The sequence below is a fragment of the Diadema setosum genome, chromosome 4 (assembly GCF_964275005.1).
Source record: "Diadema setosum chromosome 4, eeDiaSeto1, whole genome shotgun sequence".
Lineage (NCBI taxonomy): Eukaryota > Metazoa > Echinodermata > Echinoidea > Diadematoida > Diadematidae > Diadema > Diadema setosum.
The window spans coordinates 43,024,859-43,044,789 of record NC_092688.1 but is presented as its reverse complement, the minus strand read 5'-3'; the positions used below and the strand labels follow the sequence as shown (position 1 = coordinate 43,044,789).

Here is a 19,931-nt window from a genome sequence, read left to right as displayed (position 1 = left end):
CTGGTAGTTTTAATTTGCTGGCATTGGAGTCTGAGATTATTATCATCGGTCAGTATTCAAGACTACGAACAACTCATTACCCATTCGTAGTATTCCAATAAATGTGAGGAATATGTGCGACTAAAGAAGTAATGACTGGATATCTAGAACATTTTGTATGTGCTGGCACTACTGCTAGAATTATTTACATTTGTGCTTGTCTTCAAATGAACATTTCTAAAAAAGGAATTCTCGTATACAAAAAATCTTCAAGGAAAAGGAAAAAAAAAACAGAAAACAGTGTGATTAGGTATCAAACATGTCTGTATCAAGTCCCTTTAACAATGAATAAACAAGTTCATGAAGTTGAGTTAAATTGATAAGCAGGACATACTCATTTATGAAGGTCATGAATTAGGGTCTTTGAATTGTAGACTAAAGGTGTATGTTTTCCCACCCCAGCAGGGATGCATACATTATGGGACTGTTCAATAAAACCCTGCACACAGGCTAGGCTCCATTGATCTGTGAGGTCACTATAGTTCATTGTCTGCATAACAGGCATGCTGAGTGTGATTCAGTGGTGTAGAATGGGGGACCAGAGCTGGGTTGAGCCTGAGGCAATATTTACTGTGGAGCTTACAAAATAAGAACAACTGCATATCTGGACTATTGAAGATGGATTGGTATCCATGACTGTTGTCCATATGATTCAGCCTACTTTGTAAGTTAAAAGTGCAGTCATCAGTTTGTTCAGGGAGGTGAGACTCACCTCCCTGGTTTGTTTGTGTGATGTACAGTACATGTATAGTTGTTACAGGTATAATATGGGATGCAGTACTTCTACAATCTGCAGGCTATCACTGCGCAATGTGTATAATACCAAGTGTGACAATTTTTGGTATTTTACAGCGTAAGTCAAGCTACAATTTTAGTAGATTATTAGGATGCAACAATAATAAAACTTGTTGAAAAGCTTTCTCATTGTTGAAAATATGTTATCGTTGTCATGATGAGAAAGGAGACACTTTTGGGCCATGTGTAGGATTTTTTATTTTTATTCTATTTTATTTTATTTTTTTAAAGTGAGAACCCCCTTACTGCAGAGTGTAGACAGATACACTAAGCTTGAGAAGTGATGAGTTTTTGATTTCTCGTAGTGATTGCAGTGTTGTGCATATTATACAATGTAATTTTATTTCTTGGTAAACTGTAAGTTAGGTTGTAAATGAGGACTTACAAATACAGTGTTCAACAAGTAAACAAGATCAGCTGACCTGCCAAGAACTGTGTAGGCCTACAACTGTACTCTAAATATTTGTGTAGTTAATACATGTACATTGTGCATTCTTTTACTATGATTATAAATTCAAATGCATGAGATTGGTACAAATGTATGCTGCATATAAAGACTGCTTGGAACTCTGAAGAATACCCTGTCCACTTGCTTATTCAGGGCAGGGGGATGAAAGGGTTTTTTTGTTGTTGTTGTTGTTGTTGTTGTTTTGCCACATGTCCATTGTAGAAGTCATTTGCTGAGGGAATCAAATTTCATTTTTTTTTAAAAGAGAAAAAATGGAAGATAAAATGCAACTTTGCTTCACCTTTCATTTCCCTAAATTTCCCTAAAATGTTTCTATTTTGTAAATGGCTCTCATCGTGGATGAAAGAATATGAAACTTGTATTTCCTTTGTCTTGATGGTTGGGTGATTTCTACGTGTTGTATGTTTTCCACGCATTCTTTTGATATCAAAGAAATAATGATTTCCAGCTGGGCAAGTGTCCTGACATGTTTTGCGCTTGCTTGACATTGAATTTTATTTGCATTGTCAAGTGGTAATGTGTGCTCATCCCGTGCTAGACGAAAATTACTGCGGAGTGCGTTCTTGCAAGACCCTTTTTGCCACCGCTTCCATTTGATAGGGGCCCCCCGAATTAGATCTGGGATCAGATATGATTGTTTTTGTGCATAGTGGAAAGGAGCAAGTCCCATTGGTATTGATTGGGCCCCCATTTTATCAGTCTACAATTGTATGTACTGTAGAGTACAGTACATGTAGTTGCAGCCACCAAACCATGACTGTACCAATTAAAGCAAAATGCATATAATATAGTGTGGATCATTGGATGTACGTGTATGTCCAATTGTATGTGTGTTTGTGTGTGTGTGTGTGTGCGTGTGTGCGTGTGTTTTCATGTGGCGTTCATGAATAGGCATTCAGAAAGCTCAAATGGCGAAATGCAGTCTCATAAGGAGTATGTCTATATTTAGATTGTGGTCATGTGACAGTGACTCATGGAAACTTTATCATGCGTTGGTTTACACTTTAAAAGAAGAATGTGTTTTTTCATTACTCAGTGCTCTTCTGTATTTCTGTTTGGACATTATAATAGTGAATAAAAGGAGAGTAGGTTTGAACGTGCAAGTACTGTTCTTTATCAGATATTGATGAGTAAAGAATACTAGGTACTGCATGTGTGATACTGAACATTCTTTATAATTTGTCAATTTCAATCCAGCAGAAAGGGAATATTATTGAAAATGTCAGTCATAAAGATAGATGTTTGAATTCTTATTGCCAGTAACCTGTTGACATTTATTTTCTTCATTTTTCTTCTTTTTCTTCATTTCTTTAAAATTCATAGTTGCAACAATAACGACATTGATTGTATGAATAATTTGTAATTTAAAATGTAAACTTTGGCTGTCCAGATATTGAAGTACAGTGCACACGCTGTACACGACACTCATGTGGTCGAGCAATTATGATGTCATGGAGTCTAATTTTTTGCGAATGGGGACTTCCCAACAATTATGCAAGCTTGGTTGGATTTGCGATTGTGAAATACAGTACTGAACAGAGAAATGTAGATTGTACAGTACATCTCCTACAAGTTTGCATGTCACAATCATGTTGGGACCAGAGTTGATATTTTGCCATGTTTTTCAATTCACGAGTAGCACCCATCTTGCGAAATTCATGAGCATAAAAACTTCATGAAGTATTCGCCATGTAGGACCTATGTATTGCTGCACATCATTTTACATGTTCAGTTTACATGTTCATTTTACATGTTCATGTGCATGAACATTTTTTTTTTTTATTAAACAAATGTGATTTATTTAACAGGGTTTCTATAAATACAGAATATTTCTCAGTCCAGCATCGATTTCAATACCAGTTCGTTTATCCTTGCTTGAATAATGAATGGGGGTTTGGAACATTGTACGTATTGTAGACCTGAGTTTTTACAATAGTGCTCATCAGTAGTACCAGTACACAATAGAAGTCTCTCTGGCAAATGTGTGATGGTAATGTCAGTTCTTTTGTCTGCGAGAAAGCATGCATCATTAAGTTCTGTAACCGGTGAAGGTTGTACCAACATGATGGACTGGTCATGTCTGTATGTGCAGTAAATGGTGCATGAGCCAGTGTGACCCCAGGGATTTACATGAACAGTGCAGTGACTACAGTACCTTACTGCATACAATGTGTATCATGACCAACCAGAAATTTGCAGTGCAGTATTCATCTGCTCAGGGGATTCCCACATTGGGGCATATTATTTTAACTAATGTAGTTGATTGTGAGTTTTTGTTTCAAAACTAATTCTCAAAGGCAAATTTCCTAAAGAGTGAGATCTTCACATCCCCTCCCCCCCCCCAAAAAAAAACCTTCAAAAATTCTGAGTGATAAGGATGAAGCAAACATAGCACATTGTACCTGTATGCGCTGTACATGTACGTGTACAATCTATGTCGTGCGAAGCAGTAGAAGAATCCATGATATGCTACAATGTACAAAGGTAGCAGAAGGGAGATTGACTCATGAATACACACTGTTTGAAGAGTAGGAGGAAAGTGTTCCATTCTTAATCATACACAACACATGTAACTTGGGAACATGCAAGTCATGCTCGGTCTAGGGAAAAGAGCATTCTGATATCGTTTAATCACTTTAGCACCATCTTAGCAATGATTGACAGATGATGTCATTGACAAAATCTTTATTTGGAAGTTGTTGTTTTTTGTGGGCATATCCAAGTAATCTGAAGAAAAATAGATTTTTTTTTTTTTTATATAGTGTATATTATGGTATACTTTGTACATTAGGTATTTATTTCGGCACATACATTATTGTAGACCCTACAGTGTACAGTGATCTTAAGGGTAGAAACTAATTATGATTCAACACAAGTCAATGTGCATTTACATTGCATATATATTTCCTTCAAAGTAATTTTCAGAGTGGACTTGTTGTCTAGCTGAAGGATGCCAGATCTAAGATTTGTTTCCCTTTAGTACAATGTCGTGTGTGTGTGTATCTCGCCTGAAAGCAACAACTTGCCAGGGACCACTGGGCAAATGCCCTTGTGACAACCCTGCTCATAGTCATACCTCTTCTCCACCTGCAATGATGGGCTACATTTAATTTGCAGGGCTAATAAGATAATTGGTGAATGCCAGTAAACTAGGTTTGTGACCCAAATGGCAGCTGCCGGAAGGTTGCCTTTTCGCGCCAAGCAGTCAACATCGACAGCTGTTGGCATGGGAGCAAAGGTGCACACGCACAGGGACCTCCCCTCACGATATCGTACGTCTTAACATCCGGCTACCGTATTTCGCTGTCTCCTGTCCTCCCCGGACATGTGTGCATCTATAGACTGTGGGGATGGTGCTTGAGCAGGCAGCCAAATTGAAATATGTGACTCATTTACATGGCAACATTGTCTTCTTTTCACATGCTGACCCCTTGCCAAACTTCTCTACTGTAGGTCTAGTAGTCTTAGAGGTCCAGGCTCTTGAGAACATTTGAAGAATTTGATGGTGAAACAGGTTAAGTACATGTACCATTTTCAAACATTTGAACGTAAGTCCACCATCAGATAAAGCAAGCTACTAACCTTTCCAATGATGCCTCACTTGTTGCTTAACAAGGAACATTCATGAAGTTATTGAAAAAAAAAATACATATTTTCTTATTATTTTCGTTGTCTTTTAGCAAGCATAATCACAAGTACATTGCTCAGCATTCAAGACAAGTACTGTAATCAGGGAGGTGGAAGAAATCTTCCACCTCCCTGCTGTAATGTAGCATTCATTGCCTACCCAAGCATGAACGTGTGATATCACATAGACAAAAGTGACAAAAATTTCTGCAGGCATTAACGTTGTCACCCAATAACTTGCTGAAGGCTAATGGTTCGCTTTACGTATGATTCCAGGAACTTTACAGTGACGTACCATGAGACTTGCACTAGTGGCATCTCAGCCACACGGCCAGGGCAACTTTTGTATTAAAGGGATCGTACCATAGTTTTGGTTGAGGCCTAATTTCAGGTTTTTAACATTTTTTGATGAGGTAATGAGAAACCTCTAATGAAATATGAAAGAGCACGTAATTCCATGAGGAATTCAACATTTATTTGATGAAAATTGGTTTGGAAATGGCTGAGATATCTGAAACAGAGCGATTTTGATAAGTGCGGGACCCACACTTTATTACGATAGCTTTGTTTTACTTTGTTTTTTGATGTTTTACAAGTCATTCCAAGACCGATTTTCATGAAATAAACTTTGAATTCCTCATTAAATGGTATGCTCTGTACTATTTCATAAGTTTTTTCTTGGTATCTCACAAAAAGTTAAATGCCCAAATCTCATCTCCTCCAATAGTGTACCATCCCTTTAATGTCCCCCCACCCTCCCCCAATTACGTTGCCATGTCACTTGAACCTGAAGCTGATTCACTGACGTTCAAGTGGTTATTTGACAGATTTTGATAAAATTCTCCACCATGAGATACTGCTGTGTCATCGTCCCTTGCTTTTATTCTCTTTCACTGGGATGCACACCTAACGATGCGACACTACCATTTGTACAATCCCTAGTCAGGTTCAGTTCCAATAAGTAACACTGACAAATCTCATTTCAGAATTACATGGAGATGTTGTTTTGTTTTTATGGATTCTTACTTTATTTACCCTCACTACTGGTAGAAGTGTAGAATGTACACAGTTGTAAATTAACCTTGTATATTCCCTTTATACACAGGAACCTGTTAATGGTATCACATGCTCAATGAGCTTTGCATAAATTGTTATTTCACCAAAGCATATCTGAGAATATAAGTCATCAAAGCACTAAAAGCTCTGTGCAGATCAAAGTCCTGTTTTATGTGAAAGAAATTAAGCAGATTGGGCCTGTATGATTACAAAATGATCATACATGGTGATGTAGGCCTACTGTAAAATGATTTTCATCAGTATTACTACTTCTACAACTTCTACAACAGTGTACTATTAAAATTATTTTTAATGTCAATTGGTAATACCAATATGCTGTTATTTACGAGTATCGCTTCTACTGTTTACATAATTTGAATAAGAGAGCTTTAACGAAGGGCAGGCGAGTGAGCATTGCAAGTTTAGGACCAGCAAACTGTATACTTTATGTATTTTGTATGTATATTTCACAAATTGTGATTCTAGTAAGAAATTTTCCTTTGGTTGACTCTACGAGCAAGAATCACGGAATAAGAAAGAATTTGATATACTATCTAATCTCTAGACCCACCTGAGATGCAATAAACAATGCACTTGTGTTACAGAAAGCTTTGCTTCTCTCTCTCTCTCTCTTTTGCTTGTCGTTTATTTCTGAAACACTGTTTAAATCACAAAATTTGCAGAAAAACCCCTACCTGCAAAATACTTTATGCATACAGTACTTACTTTGTGAAGGGTGAATTAAGATTATGGTAATGCAAACTATATTACAAGTGTACATACTGTAGATAAAACTGAGTATCAGAGAATATGGCCACCAGTGATCATTGACGTACTGTAAATTGCAAAGTGTATCTAATATAGACACGCAGGTCAGGGCTACAACTTGTATTCCTTTTACAAAAGTGCACTTGCTGTTCTATAGGGAGTGCATGAGTATGACTCTCAGGGTAATACAAATTTCATACCAAACAAAGGTCTTTCTTTGCGTGTGTGTGCGTGTGTGTGTCTGTGTGTGTGTGAGAGAGAGGTGAGAGTACTTGTATGGTTGTGTGTGTGTTTGTTTGTTTTTAAAATGGCAATTTTTCATTCTGCAGGTTTTATTTTTTGCATGTTGAATACCAGTACATTTTGTGTTTATTATGCAAGAAGCTCAAACAAGGATTTGTTACAAATTTCATTTTTAAGTCACGACTGTATAGCTGATGCAATGCTCTTTCTTGCCAGCATTTTTTAAAAACCTAGTGCAGATACATGTATGCCACAGACATACTGGGCATGATAAGCTGCAGCTGGAGACTACAAGGATAGGGGATTATGTGAATGTGATTTGATTGGATTCCTTGGATTATAATTCCAGGGGACATGCCTGGGCATCAGAACTATGTAGGGTGGGGGGGGGGGGGGGGGTTGAAAACCCTTGACAACAAAATGAAATGAAAAGAAAAAGAAGAGAAGAAATGAACAGGAGAGGACACAGATGTCACTAGAGTATGAGATTTCATAGCAAATCTCTTTTGCTTACTTTCGTGTGCTGGCAGAGAAAAAAGAATATCAGCTCTTCGTTGTATCAGGCAGAGGTACATGTACACTTGAAATATACAGTAGTAGGAGTGCACTTTGTTTTATATGAATATTTGATGTGTTGTCGAGATATTTAGTGAAAAGTGGTCCTTTGTATTATTTCGTATTTAAGGAACACCAGACACAAACAAAGTACCACTCAGCAGTAAAATGTCTGTCACACTTGAATTTATAAGCATGTGTACTAGGTTCTTCAAGTACGTGTTTACAACTGTATATAGAGTGTTTACATTTGTGTTTCATGAGATCAGTATACAAGATGAAATGGTCAAAATAGTCTGTTGAAACAGATGGAATGCACAGCCTTATTTAAGTTAATTTATGTAAAATGATGCAGCATACAAAATGGTAAGATGTCATATGTAGGCCCTACATGTAGATGTACAGTACGCACAGCCTGTAGCTACACTGTATTATCAATGCACTGTTTTCATGCACAGTGTGTAAGCGCAGGGCGATATATTTTGTTTCTACATGTTGCACATGAGCAGAAATGAATTGCTACCTTTCAGTGCATTGTGTGCATAATCAGCACAGCATACTTGAACTGTGGCATCACAGATCAGTGTATAAAACATGCATCAAGCAATATTAAAGAAGATCATAGACATCAATAATCAGCATGTAGACCTCCTTTTTTGAGGTGTCACATGAATTTGTAATTATGCAGGAGGCTGTAACCATGTCTTTGTTTTGTCTCTTTCTATTTTGCCCTATCCCCAAGAGGGCAATCAGATGAGAAAGCTGATTTCAAACCTTTTTAAAAGTATTCTCTATCTCCTCCCCCCCCCCCCCCATCCTAGTGATGCCATCACAAAGTCTGTATACGTACAATGTAGCTCCTATGCGTAGTGACCTACACATGTACATGTAGAACATTGCACAATGTACATGGGTACAGCAACAGTATGATACAAAACACTGAGTACTTAAATGTATCCTTTGTCATTGTCAACTGCGAAATTGTATGAAATGATATGGTCAATAATCTTTTCCGCTAATATTGAAACTCAATGTCAATTCACATGGAGGGTTCTTGTAGGGCTTATTTTGAGGTTTGTCCACAACACACCCTCCAATTCAGCCCAATTTCTTGTGAGCATTGCAGTTGGCAATACACTACTAGCGTCTCCCTGGGGCAGACTGGATGAAGGATGAAGTAGGCCTACTGGGTCATCCGACTGTGACAGTTTAGGTTGAGGAATCCTCCCACCCTAATACACGTCTGTAGGAATCCTCAGTGTTTATTTAAAGGGCTTTATGGTTCATCAAAAATGGTTTTTATTGCAGCATCTGCGAGTGTATGACAGATTTGTTTGGTGTATTTTTGGTGACCTCAAACACTTGATATGATATTTTATGCTTTATGCCTGTTGTTTCTTCATGAAACATCCACAGTACTTTAGTTTGGAAGCAATTTCAGATGATTTTCATATACATGATTTTTTTTTTTTTTTTTTTTTTTTTTGCAGCAGTAACTCAAAAGATCTGTACAACTGTGATAATATTTTAAAACATTAAAACAGTGGGTCTGTGTAATTCTATAATTTAGGCAATTTAGCACATTTTTATTGATAACTCCAAAAGTTCATGCACATACTTTTATAGATACAATGCTTTATACTGCATATTGTACCATTCATTAGATTTCAGATGATTAGAGTGCTACAGTACAAATATGTCTACAAGTTTGTGATAAGAAGGTAGGCCTACTTCACATGCATAGATTATTAGCAGAAGAAAGAATTGATGGATAATGGTACGACATGAATAATTGGCAGTGTAATAAAGCGTAGTGGCAATCCTATACAAGTGTACATGTGTACAGCGTATTGGTTTTTGAAAATGTTTGTGTACATGACATTTCTGACATGTACAAGGTACATTGTACATATGCCATTGGGCTAGCATGCTACTGTACATGTACATAGGTATTTGTTTATGATGGCTTTACATTTGTTTTCTGCTTAATTGTGAGATACACTGTATTTACCTCAAAGCTTAAAGGTGCAAAGAGCGCCATGTCAATTCAAATCAGATCATTTCAGAGTGGATGCCGCCTTTCTTCTTGAGACCACCATACAGTACTGTACTTGTTGAATGTAAAATCGAGTTGGATATCATCTGTTGTACAATTCCTCCAGCCATGTCTATCGAGAGTATGATTGTGTTGCATACTGGTACTGTATTGCTAGTACAGGAGGCTTGTACATATACTGTACATTGTACTTGCATGCATGCTTCCCAACATTTTGGAGTATAAAGACAACTGTATAAATCCAGGTGCACCATATGGATTATTGAGTTGTACATAGGTGGCATGTGGCCTCCACATTATTTTAGATTTCACCCTGTTTCCTGCAAATTTTCAATAATTATGTGTGCACTGCTGGTGGTGATTCACAGTTTAAAAGCCTCGCTTACCACATGGCATTCATTACTGTGGTTTTTGCATCATATGAAAGCACATGTGAAGCTTTTGAATGGACAATTCATGTTTGCACCATGTTTATATAATGAAAATGTATAGGTTCTTGTTTGTTGTTTTTTTTTGTGTGTGGGTGTATACATTGCAGGTGCAAGATTACATGTATGTTACTGTATCTCTTCATAGTTGAGACATCCAGTTTATCTAAAAGTTTCCAATAACTTAGACTAGATACATGAAAGATATTGAAAATATGCTGGCTTTAGAATGAGTATGAGGAAAGAAAAAAAAATGATTCTGGTGTCCAATCTACATGTATTGCTTTGTTAGTGCGCATACAAAGTATTGGTAAAAACAGAATGAAACAAGTGTGTCTAGACATAAATTTATCTGCTGTACGTTGTACATGTTCAAACAAATCGAAAGTCATTATGAATGACAAGCAGAATCTATGCAAAATATTGGCAAAAATCATTTGCGATTTCAACTGCCCCGTTGTAATTTTGATCAGCCAGTGGCAGACAGGCCTGTGCATTAAATTAAAACTGTCAGTATTACTCATTGGGCTGAATGCCACCAAGTTGTCCAGTGTGAACTGCACTCTGTTGGTATTTGTTTTTTGTTGTGAGTGGAACCAAACATTGTTGTAGTCAACAAGTCAGTATATTCTCTTTATCTTGTGACCTTTGAAAACAACAAGATTAAAAAGAAAAGGCTGTGATATGTACATACATTATCCTACATACAGAAGAATGTATAATTGTAGCAGGAGTTTGTGTGTGCATATTTGTGTGTGTGTGTGTGTGTGAGTGTGTGTGTTTGTGAGAGAAAAAGAGGTCAACAACAAAACAGAGAAGAAGATAATAAAGAGAAAGAAGGGCGCTTTTATCTATTGAGATATCTCAGACTGCAGGTTTCTGATTCTGGGATGGGAATAAACACGGCTGTAGCAAAAGTGTATTTTATTACTTCATGGAAACACATGCTTTATTAAACCATTGTAGGTCAAATACAGTATGTGCACGTTGTGGAGATATTGCAGATTTGATAAGAGAAAGTGATTCCAGCTGACTTTGGAATCTGCAATAGCGGGCTTAATCAGCAGCGACAATGTACCCTGGTAGTCTTCCTCAGCAAATAAATGTCAGCGAGCATATAATTTTTCTTATTATGCGGCATTTTCTCCAGTGAGTTTGATTGAAAGTGATGTGTGCTGTTCATTGCCTCCTTGTAGAACTCAACGACACATATTCTGCAACGGCATTGCTTTCAACTAATCTATACAGTGCATATCTTACACAATCAAACTGATGTTACAGCTGTGCTATCATTTGCAATATGCTAATATAGGCCCAGTGGATAGTGTGAATTGAATATGAAACTGATTGATTGCCACAAACTGAAGGCATTTATAGTTCTGGATATTGGATCTCATTTTGTTCTAATTGCACAGAGTGATACATGTTAAATTTATGAAACTTTATTCATCAAGGGAAATTACAAACTGTGTGTGTATCATGATGCACTGTATAGATTGAAAATATATACATTTTTAAACAACTATGTTCAGTGAACACTGGCTGCCATTGTCATCCTGTCTGTAAAGCATATTGAGGGAAGCCACCATTAAAGTGATCATACATGTATGGTTGCCTCATTACTACAATTACTGTATGCTGTGCCACTGAAATATTGATGGTGTTTCTGAAGTTAGGACGCCAAGGTTATCACGATTATGATGATGATACAGCCTCATATGTACGTCCAGTCACCAAGTAAATCAAATCTGGATGCTAACATACTTTATGTAGGTAGGCAACTACAGCAGAACTAGAGTGATTTATGAACAGGTATGTCCCAGAAAATTTGGGCTATGAAAATGTATCAGGAGCAATTGCCTAGGATGTAGGCCTACTGTATTCTGAATGGTTGATCATGCTGAAATATTATTCCCAGTGGAACTCTGCGGGCCAGCCGTATGTCAACAAAACTACAAATCACTGAAGGCCAAGTATTCTGGAAGCTACTGACGCTTGTGTGGGCTTGTAGATTTTATTGCATGGTCTGATGATTTGTTAGAAATAGAAAAAGTTCATTTATGGTTTTCTCTGGCTGTGCATGTAAAATGTTGATCTTTGAACAGTAGTCTTTTTTTTAATTTTTTTTTAAATAATAATGCATAGTTACTGTCACCTGTGTTCCTAAAATAGACTCTGAATTTTTTATATGTGGGGGGGGGGGGGATGATTCCAAATTTTCCACAGGTATTAGTAATCATCAATAGATGCTTTGACCTTTTACAGACCGTTTAAAGAGCATTTGCAGCATTTTGCCTTGTTAGGACCAAATGACATAGATTTGTTTGATGTTTGTTTTGTGTAACTCTTTCTATGAGTAGAGTGCCTATTATTAAAACATTAAGTATTTTGTGAACCAAAAGAATTACAACCATAACAGATAGGACCTATAAATGTACATGTACCTCAGATTGCAGGAGAGGGTGCATGCTTGAGGATGCCCGCACAGATGCAAGTATGTGGGACCAAGGTTTTTTACATGTCTCAGTCAGAAAATGCCAGACATTTAAATGATCACTGAAAATTTCTCTCCAAATAAGATCATGCCATGTACAAAATGAAATTAATTAAATCAATGTGCATGCATTCCTCCACATATTTGTAGTTGTTTTTTCATATACAAATTTTGTAGATTTATGGAGAAAAAGGTGAATTATGTTGCAAAAATATGTTTTTGATAATCTAGAGAAACTCCAACTGGGCCTTAAAGGATTATTCCACTTCCTTCCTCTCAACCCCCCTTCTTTTTCCGTGTACAAACTAGTTTCTGTTTTTAGTGCACTTCCCCTCTTCCTCTCCTTCGTTCTTTTTGCCCCCAGGATACCGAGGCAGACCTTGCCCCAACCTTCCAACTTTTCTTGTGCTGTGTAATGTTCCCTAGATCCTGTCTGTAAAGAGCTATATTCAAGTTATTATTAGAGCTTGTGTCCTGGGGTGACAGGAGGCATATAGTATGCATAATGTTTCAGTGCGCGACCAGGATACAAATTGTATAGGGCCTATTTGATGTACAGCTGTATTCTTTCATAACAGCGTAATGTGTTTTGCCCATTTTGTTTAAAGCATGCTTTGTGCTTGTAAATATTAATGTGACTGTAGACAGTCAATCAGTGTGTAGTCAGTCAATTAATGCAGTGATATCAAGCTTTGCAAGGCTCAGATATGGCTCATTCGTTCCTCCTTTGAGTCTTTCATTCAATCTACACATGAATTGTGCCAATCTATCAACAAGTCTCTCAATCCTTCCATCCAACCCTGTGCATAGTCTTTCTTGGGAGACCTAAATGCAAATATGTACGAATACATGTATGTCCATTCAGGTACTAGTCCATGTGTATGGTTCATTTATACTGTTCTTCCAGCAACCTACTTCCCAGTCAAGAAGCTGAAACCTGATGCATTTGTTGCACAGCATGACATTTATTGGAATCAGGTTGCCATGGAGCTGGATGGGGGGGGGGGGGGGGGGGCGCTTGCGATATAATTCCAAGTACGTATTATGCCCCAGTGAAAGCGCATTAAAGACAACTGCATATAATGTTGATAGGATGATGACGCCAAACATGACAGCTCGTCCATAATGCCGGGAGCTTTGCAGTGAGGTAGTGGCTGGTTGAATAGTTCATGCCGTAAATTCCCCGAAATCCTTGTAATGAGGTCAGTGTCCACCCGATAGTGCTCTTGTTTGCAGGCGATTAATCCGACATTAATCCGTTTCATGCAGTAGAGAGATATCTCCAGAGAATCAAATTACCATCAAAATAACGGATTATACCCTGAAGTTTGCATACACAACAAGTCACTGTGCCCTGTGAATTCATTCCCCCCCCCCCCCCCCCCCAAGCTCTGGAATTGTTGCAGTGAAAGTTTTGCGTGATATTTCAAGCAAGCTTCTGTTGGGAGCATGAAGCGTTTATGGGCATGAATTGATGAGATGACATTTACGTGTACATGTGTAGCTACAGTCCATAAAAGACTGAAAAAAGTGATATCCATGACATGCCTTTGAAAAGCTCGTCTTTGTAATAATGTCGAAAGGGAAACTTATACATCTGGAAAGGTTTTGAATATTAGTAAATCGTTAGTGCCTGTGGCAATTATACTGAACCAGACTTGAATGGTACATAACATATACGAAAGTTATGGTGTTGACGGGGTCAGTGTACTTCTATACCTGATGTGTGTGTGTGTGTGTGTGTGTGTTGTAGGTGTGCATGCATGCCATCAAAATAGAATAGAAATATCAGAAGGAAAAAAAAAATGTCAATATGCTGATGTTTGGAAATATTCAGAGAAGAATTCCACTATGTTGATGCTTGTAAATCTGTGTTTGTGTTACATGTAGAACCTGTGAAAGTGTTTTCTTTTTTCTGAGGGGCCACATTTTATGTGGTTTATGGGAGTCAGATTGAATATCGTTAAGCACTGAATTATACCCCTCTGCAGCCATTCTCTTATCAAGATATGGTAGATATTATTTCTTAATCTTGTGTGTGTGGATATGTGCACAACACTGAGCAGTGTATAAATTTGAAATGAAAAGATATAGTTGTCAGTATATGTGATATATGTTGAGAGGTAAAAACAGATATGTTTGAGATGCAGTATGTGTAGACAGAGAGAGAGAGAGAGAGAGAGAGAGAGAGAGGAGAGAGAGAGATATGGGGGGGGGGAGCGGACTTCTGTACTTGAGCTGCCACTGAGGAAATTATGAGATAAAGGTGGCCTTGACTTGGGCTGATTTATTATATCAGGGCTGCACACTGGCGCCGGTCCGACGGTCAAAGACCGGTAAAAGTCACTGTCGGACCGGTAACTTTTCAGGAAATCCACAAGTTACCGGTCCGACATGACCAGTAAAAAAAAAAAAAAAAAAAAAAAAAGCATTGATGGGGTCAGTAGAAAGAAAAAGAGCAGCCCCGATCAGGGAGAAACAGAATGCAAGATATCGCACTGTTCAACAAATTTTACGCAAGTTTTCGTTTATGTCTACCGGTGCACTTTGTACAGTAAACATACATTAGTTTTGAGCACTCACTACACTCAATAGCAGTCGACCAGTTATTCGCCCTCCGCTTGCGCATTTGGCGCTGCTCACGCACTGCCATGCAATGCAATACATGCAGAGCATGTACAGTGTAACTGCTTTTCGTTTGCTTGCGATCGGCGGTCATGCCAGACAAGAAGCATTGATAGAAGCGCACGCATTTCTGGTTCATTTTACTCATGATTTTTTAACGCAAGATCGATCCGATCCCGGCTTCGCAGCAGCGTGGCAGTTTTGTTAGAACTAATTTACTTGTGTCGATTTTTAGAAAAAGTAAAAACACATTCGATATTCAGCGATACAGTAAATGGATCTGATTGCGTTCATTTTCATTTTACACAGTCATTTCACAAATGAATATTTTCATTCGCTCAGAATGGTCTCATATGAGGATAGGCGCAAAAAGGATCACGAAATCGGCTCTTCCATGTACTTTTTAAGAACGCATGCACAAAATGTGAAGAGAGAATACTAGGGAGGAAAAAAAAATCATGAAATCATGGCAGTCCCGCTTACATATTTGAGGTAGAAATCGTCCCAAAAAGGATCATGAATTCGACCGGCCGCGTTGTATCTTTCAAAAGCTTATGTACGAAATGCGAAGAGATTATAGGAGAGAGAGATAAAAAAAATAAAGGACACATTTTGGTGAGTGCATCATAAAAGATTACAGCCGAATAACAATTCATGAAATCAACGCAATCCCGTTGAAATTTGAGGAAATAATAGGCGCAAAAAGGATCTTGAATTCAGTCCTGCATGCCGTGTTGGTTATCAAAAACGCATGCACAAATGCGACGAGATTATCGGGAGAAAAATAAAAAACACATTTTACCCTTCTGGTGCGTGCATCATAAAAGATTACATCTGAAGTAATTCATGAAATCGCCACAATCCCGCTGATATTTGAGGTAGAAATAGGCGCAAAAAGGATCGTGAATTCGGCCATGTCGTATACCTTTTAAGAACGCATGTACGAAATGGGAAAAGATTAGCGGGAGAAAAATAAAGGACACATTTTCACCCCTTTTGGCGCTTGCATCATATAAGATTACAGCCGAATAGTAATTCATGAAAATTTCGCAATCCCGTTGGAATTTGAGTAAACAATAATAGGCGCAAAAAGAATATCGAATTCGGCCCTGCATGCAATGTATAATTTTGAAAACGCATGCACAAATGCGAAGAAATTATCGGGAGAAAAATAAAGAACGCATTTTCAACCCTTCTGGTGAATGTATCACAAAAGAATACAGCCGAAATAATTAATGACATATCGCAATCCCGCTGATATTTGATGTAGAAATAGGCGCTAAAAGGATCGTGAATTCGGCCGTGACGTATAGCATGTACGCAATGCGAAGTGATTATTGGGTGAAAAATACAGGACACATTTTCAAACCCTTTTGGCCCGTGCATCATAAAGATTAGAGCCGAATAATAATTCATAAAATCATCGCAATCCCGTTGAAGTTTGAGGAAACAATAGGCGCAAAAGAATCATGATTTTGGCCTTGTCGTGTATATCTTTTAAGAACGCATTTACGAAATGCGAAGAGTTTATCGGGGAAAAATAAAGGACACATTTTCAACCCCTTTTGGCGCGTGTATCATAAAAGATTGCATCCGAAGTCATACATGAAATCATCGCGATCCCGCTGATATTTGAGGTAGAAATAAACGCAAAAATTGAATTCGGCCGTGTCGTATACCTTTCAAGAACGCATGTACGGAATGCGAAGAGATTAAATGGGGAGAAAAATAAAGAACGCATTTTCAACCATTCTAGCTGGTCCGTGCATCACAAAAGATTACATCTGAAGTAATTCATGAAATTGCCACAATTCGGCTGATATTTAATGTAGAAATAGGCGATAAAAGGATCGTGAATTCAGCCGTGTCGTATACGCATGTACGAAATGCGAAGAGATTATTGGGAGAAAAATACAGGACACTTTTTCAACCCCTTTTGGCCCGTGCATCATAAAGATTAGAGCCGAATAATAATTCATGAAATCATTGCAATCCCGTTGAAGTTTGAGGAAACAATAGGCGCAAAAAGAATCATGATTTTTGGCTGTGACGTATATATTTTAAGCACGCATTTACGAAATGCGAAGAGTTTATCCGGGAAAAATAAAGGACACATTTTCAACCCATTTTGGCGCGTTATCATAAAAGATTACAGCCGAAGTTATTCATAAAATCATCGCAATCCCGCTGATATTTTAGGTAGAAATAAGCAAAAAATAATATTATAAGCAAATAAGCAAAAGAATCGTGAATTCGGCCGTGTCGTATACCTTTCACGAACGCATGTACGCTATACGGAATGCGAAGAGATTATGGGGAGAAAAATAAAGAACGCATTTTCAACCATTCTCGCCGGTGCGTGCATTACAAAAAAGTTACATCCGAAGTAATTCATGAAATCGCCACAATTCCGCTGATATTTGAGGTAGAAATAGGCGCAAAAACTATCATGAAATCGGCCATGTGGTGCATCTTTTTAAGAACGCACTTACGAAATTCGAAGAGTTTATCGGGAAAAATAAAGGACACATTTTCAACCTCTTTTGGCGCTTACATCATAAAAGATTACAGCCGAACGCACTTACGAAATTCGAAGAGTTTATCGGGAAAAATAAGGGACACATTTTCAACCTCTTTTGGCGCTTGCATCTGAAAATATAACAGCCGAAAGAATTTATGAAATCGTCACAATCCCGCTAATATTTGAGGTGGAAATGGGCGCAAAAAGGATTGCGAATTCGGCCCTGCATGTCGTGTACCTTTCAAGAACGCATGCACAAATGCGAATAGATTATCGGGAGAAAAATAAAGAACCCCTTGTAGCGCGTGCATCAGAAAATATCACAGCTAAAATAATTCATTAAATCGTCGCAATCCAACTGACCACCAAGAGCAGGTTACGCAGCAAGTCGTGCGCCGATGTTTAGAAAAAGTCACAAATGCATTTGATACAATCTGATTTTGTTAATTATCATTTTACACTGTAATTCACAAACAAACATTCTATTTTTTCCTATCTTTTTTTTTTATTTCTTGTGCAATAAATAACGCAAGTTTAAAAAAAATAATATTAATCTGTAAAATGTACATGAGTAAGGGGGTACGTCCATAAAAAAACAAGAAAACAAGTTTGCAAGTCATTTAATGTTTTTTTTTCTATGTTGTCTTTGTTGACCAGTAAATTTTCTGTTCGGACCGGTAAAAAATGGTAAAACGGGGCATTTACCGGTCCGACAGAGACAGGTTGGACCGGCAGAAAAAATGGGTTAGTGTGCAGCCCTGATTATATGAAGCATATATCACATATCAGATTTGCTTCTGTATTCATAAAGCATGATGCATACTATCAGTCTTATTAAAGCGAGATTTTTTCAGTGTATACCTGGTACAGTGTATTATGCATACATGTATGTGTGTGTATATGTGTATGCATACATTTGTATGTGTGTGTACATCTGTATTTGTGCATGTGTGTGTGTATGCCTGTGTATTTGTGTGCAGCTATGTCTGCACAGTAATTGTAGCTATGGATTTGTCCACAGTGAGCATTTGGAGTCTCTTACCATCCAGGTCTCTAAATTACTGTAAAAATGGATATTAATTTTTTTGTATGTGTAATTTCTCTTGCTCTGCAGAGTAAGATGAATTTTGCATGTTTTTAATTCTGCATAATCAAGACATGACATATATAGTGGTACATACAACGTGCAAAAATATTTGTGTGCTTCTATTTTCGCACTAGATTGTGGTTGTGCCAAATGCGTAAAAATTTCATCTCGGCGAAAATTTCCTCTTTCACAGCAGATGCATTTGTTGTCTTGTACAATGTATGTATTGCATAAACCTCGTTCTTTTCTACATTATCATTGATCTTTGCAGAATGCGTAGGATTTCAATTTCGTAACAAGCTCATTGCCAGTAAATCATGCCCTAAATCTCGTGGATCATATTTCTCTGCATATGTGTGCACTTGCTTGTTATGAATAATTCCGCTGTTTCATTGCACTGTAAAACCAGAAATTTTTTGCATGCATTTTAATATTCGTGAATTTCGTGAGAGCCAGGATTTGCAAAATTAAAATGCATGCAAAAGTTCTTGTCCGCACTCTATGCATTGACTGCCAGTGACAATTTGCGAAAATTTCATGCTGGGAATATTTTTGGCTTTTCAGCATACTATGATCTTTGTTTTGGCTGCAGCGAGCAGATCTGCTGTCTCTATTAGTGTGGATAGTCCTTCTCTTTTACAATGATTGGAAGCAATTTCTTTATTTGTAGGAGACAGATTTTGGGGAAAAGGCACAAAGTTTGTCACTTTTGTTGTATGCTTAAAATGGTGTTTGATTGTATTTTCTCGTGCTCTAATACGCAAGTGGTATTTTCTCAGTAGAAACTAACAAGTGCTCGTTAACGAGAGAGGCCTTGTTCTGTGGGTTAGGCAGTTCTCCTATCCTTACTTGTACTGTGCCAGATGCACAGTGAGTCAGTCTGGAATAAGACTAATGCAGCTGATTACACCCTCTGCTGGGCCCCATAGTGTTTTGAAAGGAGATGAAAGAACGAGAGAATTGGAAGAGGATATTGATGGAGGATGAAGAGATGAAGGGATAAGTGGAGGAGAAAGAGAAGGAAGAAGGAAAAAAGGGGAAAGGAAAAATGGCAGGAGGAGGAGGAAAGAGAGAACGGAGAGGAGGGAGGATGGGCGGGGGGGGGGGGGGGAGGGGGGAGGGGGAAGCTAGAGGGAGGGGTAAAGGAAATGAGGAAGATGGAAGAGAG

At 37.9% G+C, this 19,931-nt stretch overlaps 1 protein-coding gene across 1 annotated transcript in view; it reads left to right on the top strand.

The window, feature by feature from the left end:
• The first annotated feature begins 541 nt into the window (after nucleotides 1-541).
• Nucleotides 542-19,931, top strand: part of LOC140227908 (uncharacterized) — an 81,369-nt gene continuing 61,979 nt past the window's right edge. Inside the window, exon 1 of the mRNA XM_072308292.1 lies at nucleotides 542-703. Coding sequence (XP_072164393.1) covers nucleotides 672-703 — 32 coding nt within the window. The 5' untranslated portion in view covers nucleotides 542-671. The remainder of the gene's footprint in view (nucleotides 704-19,931) is intronic.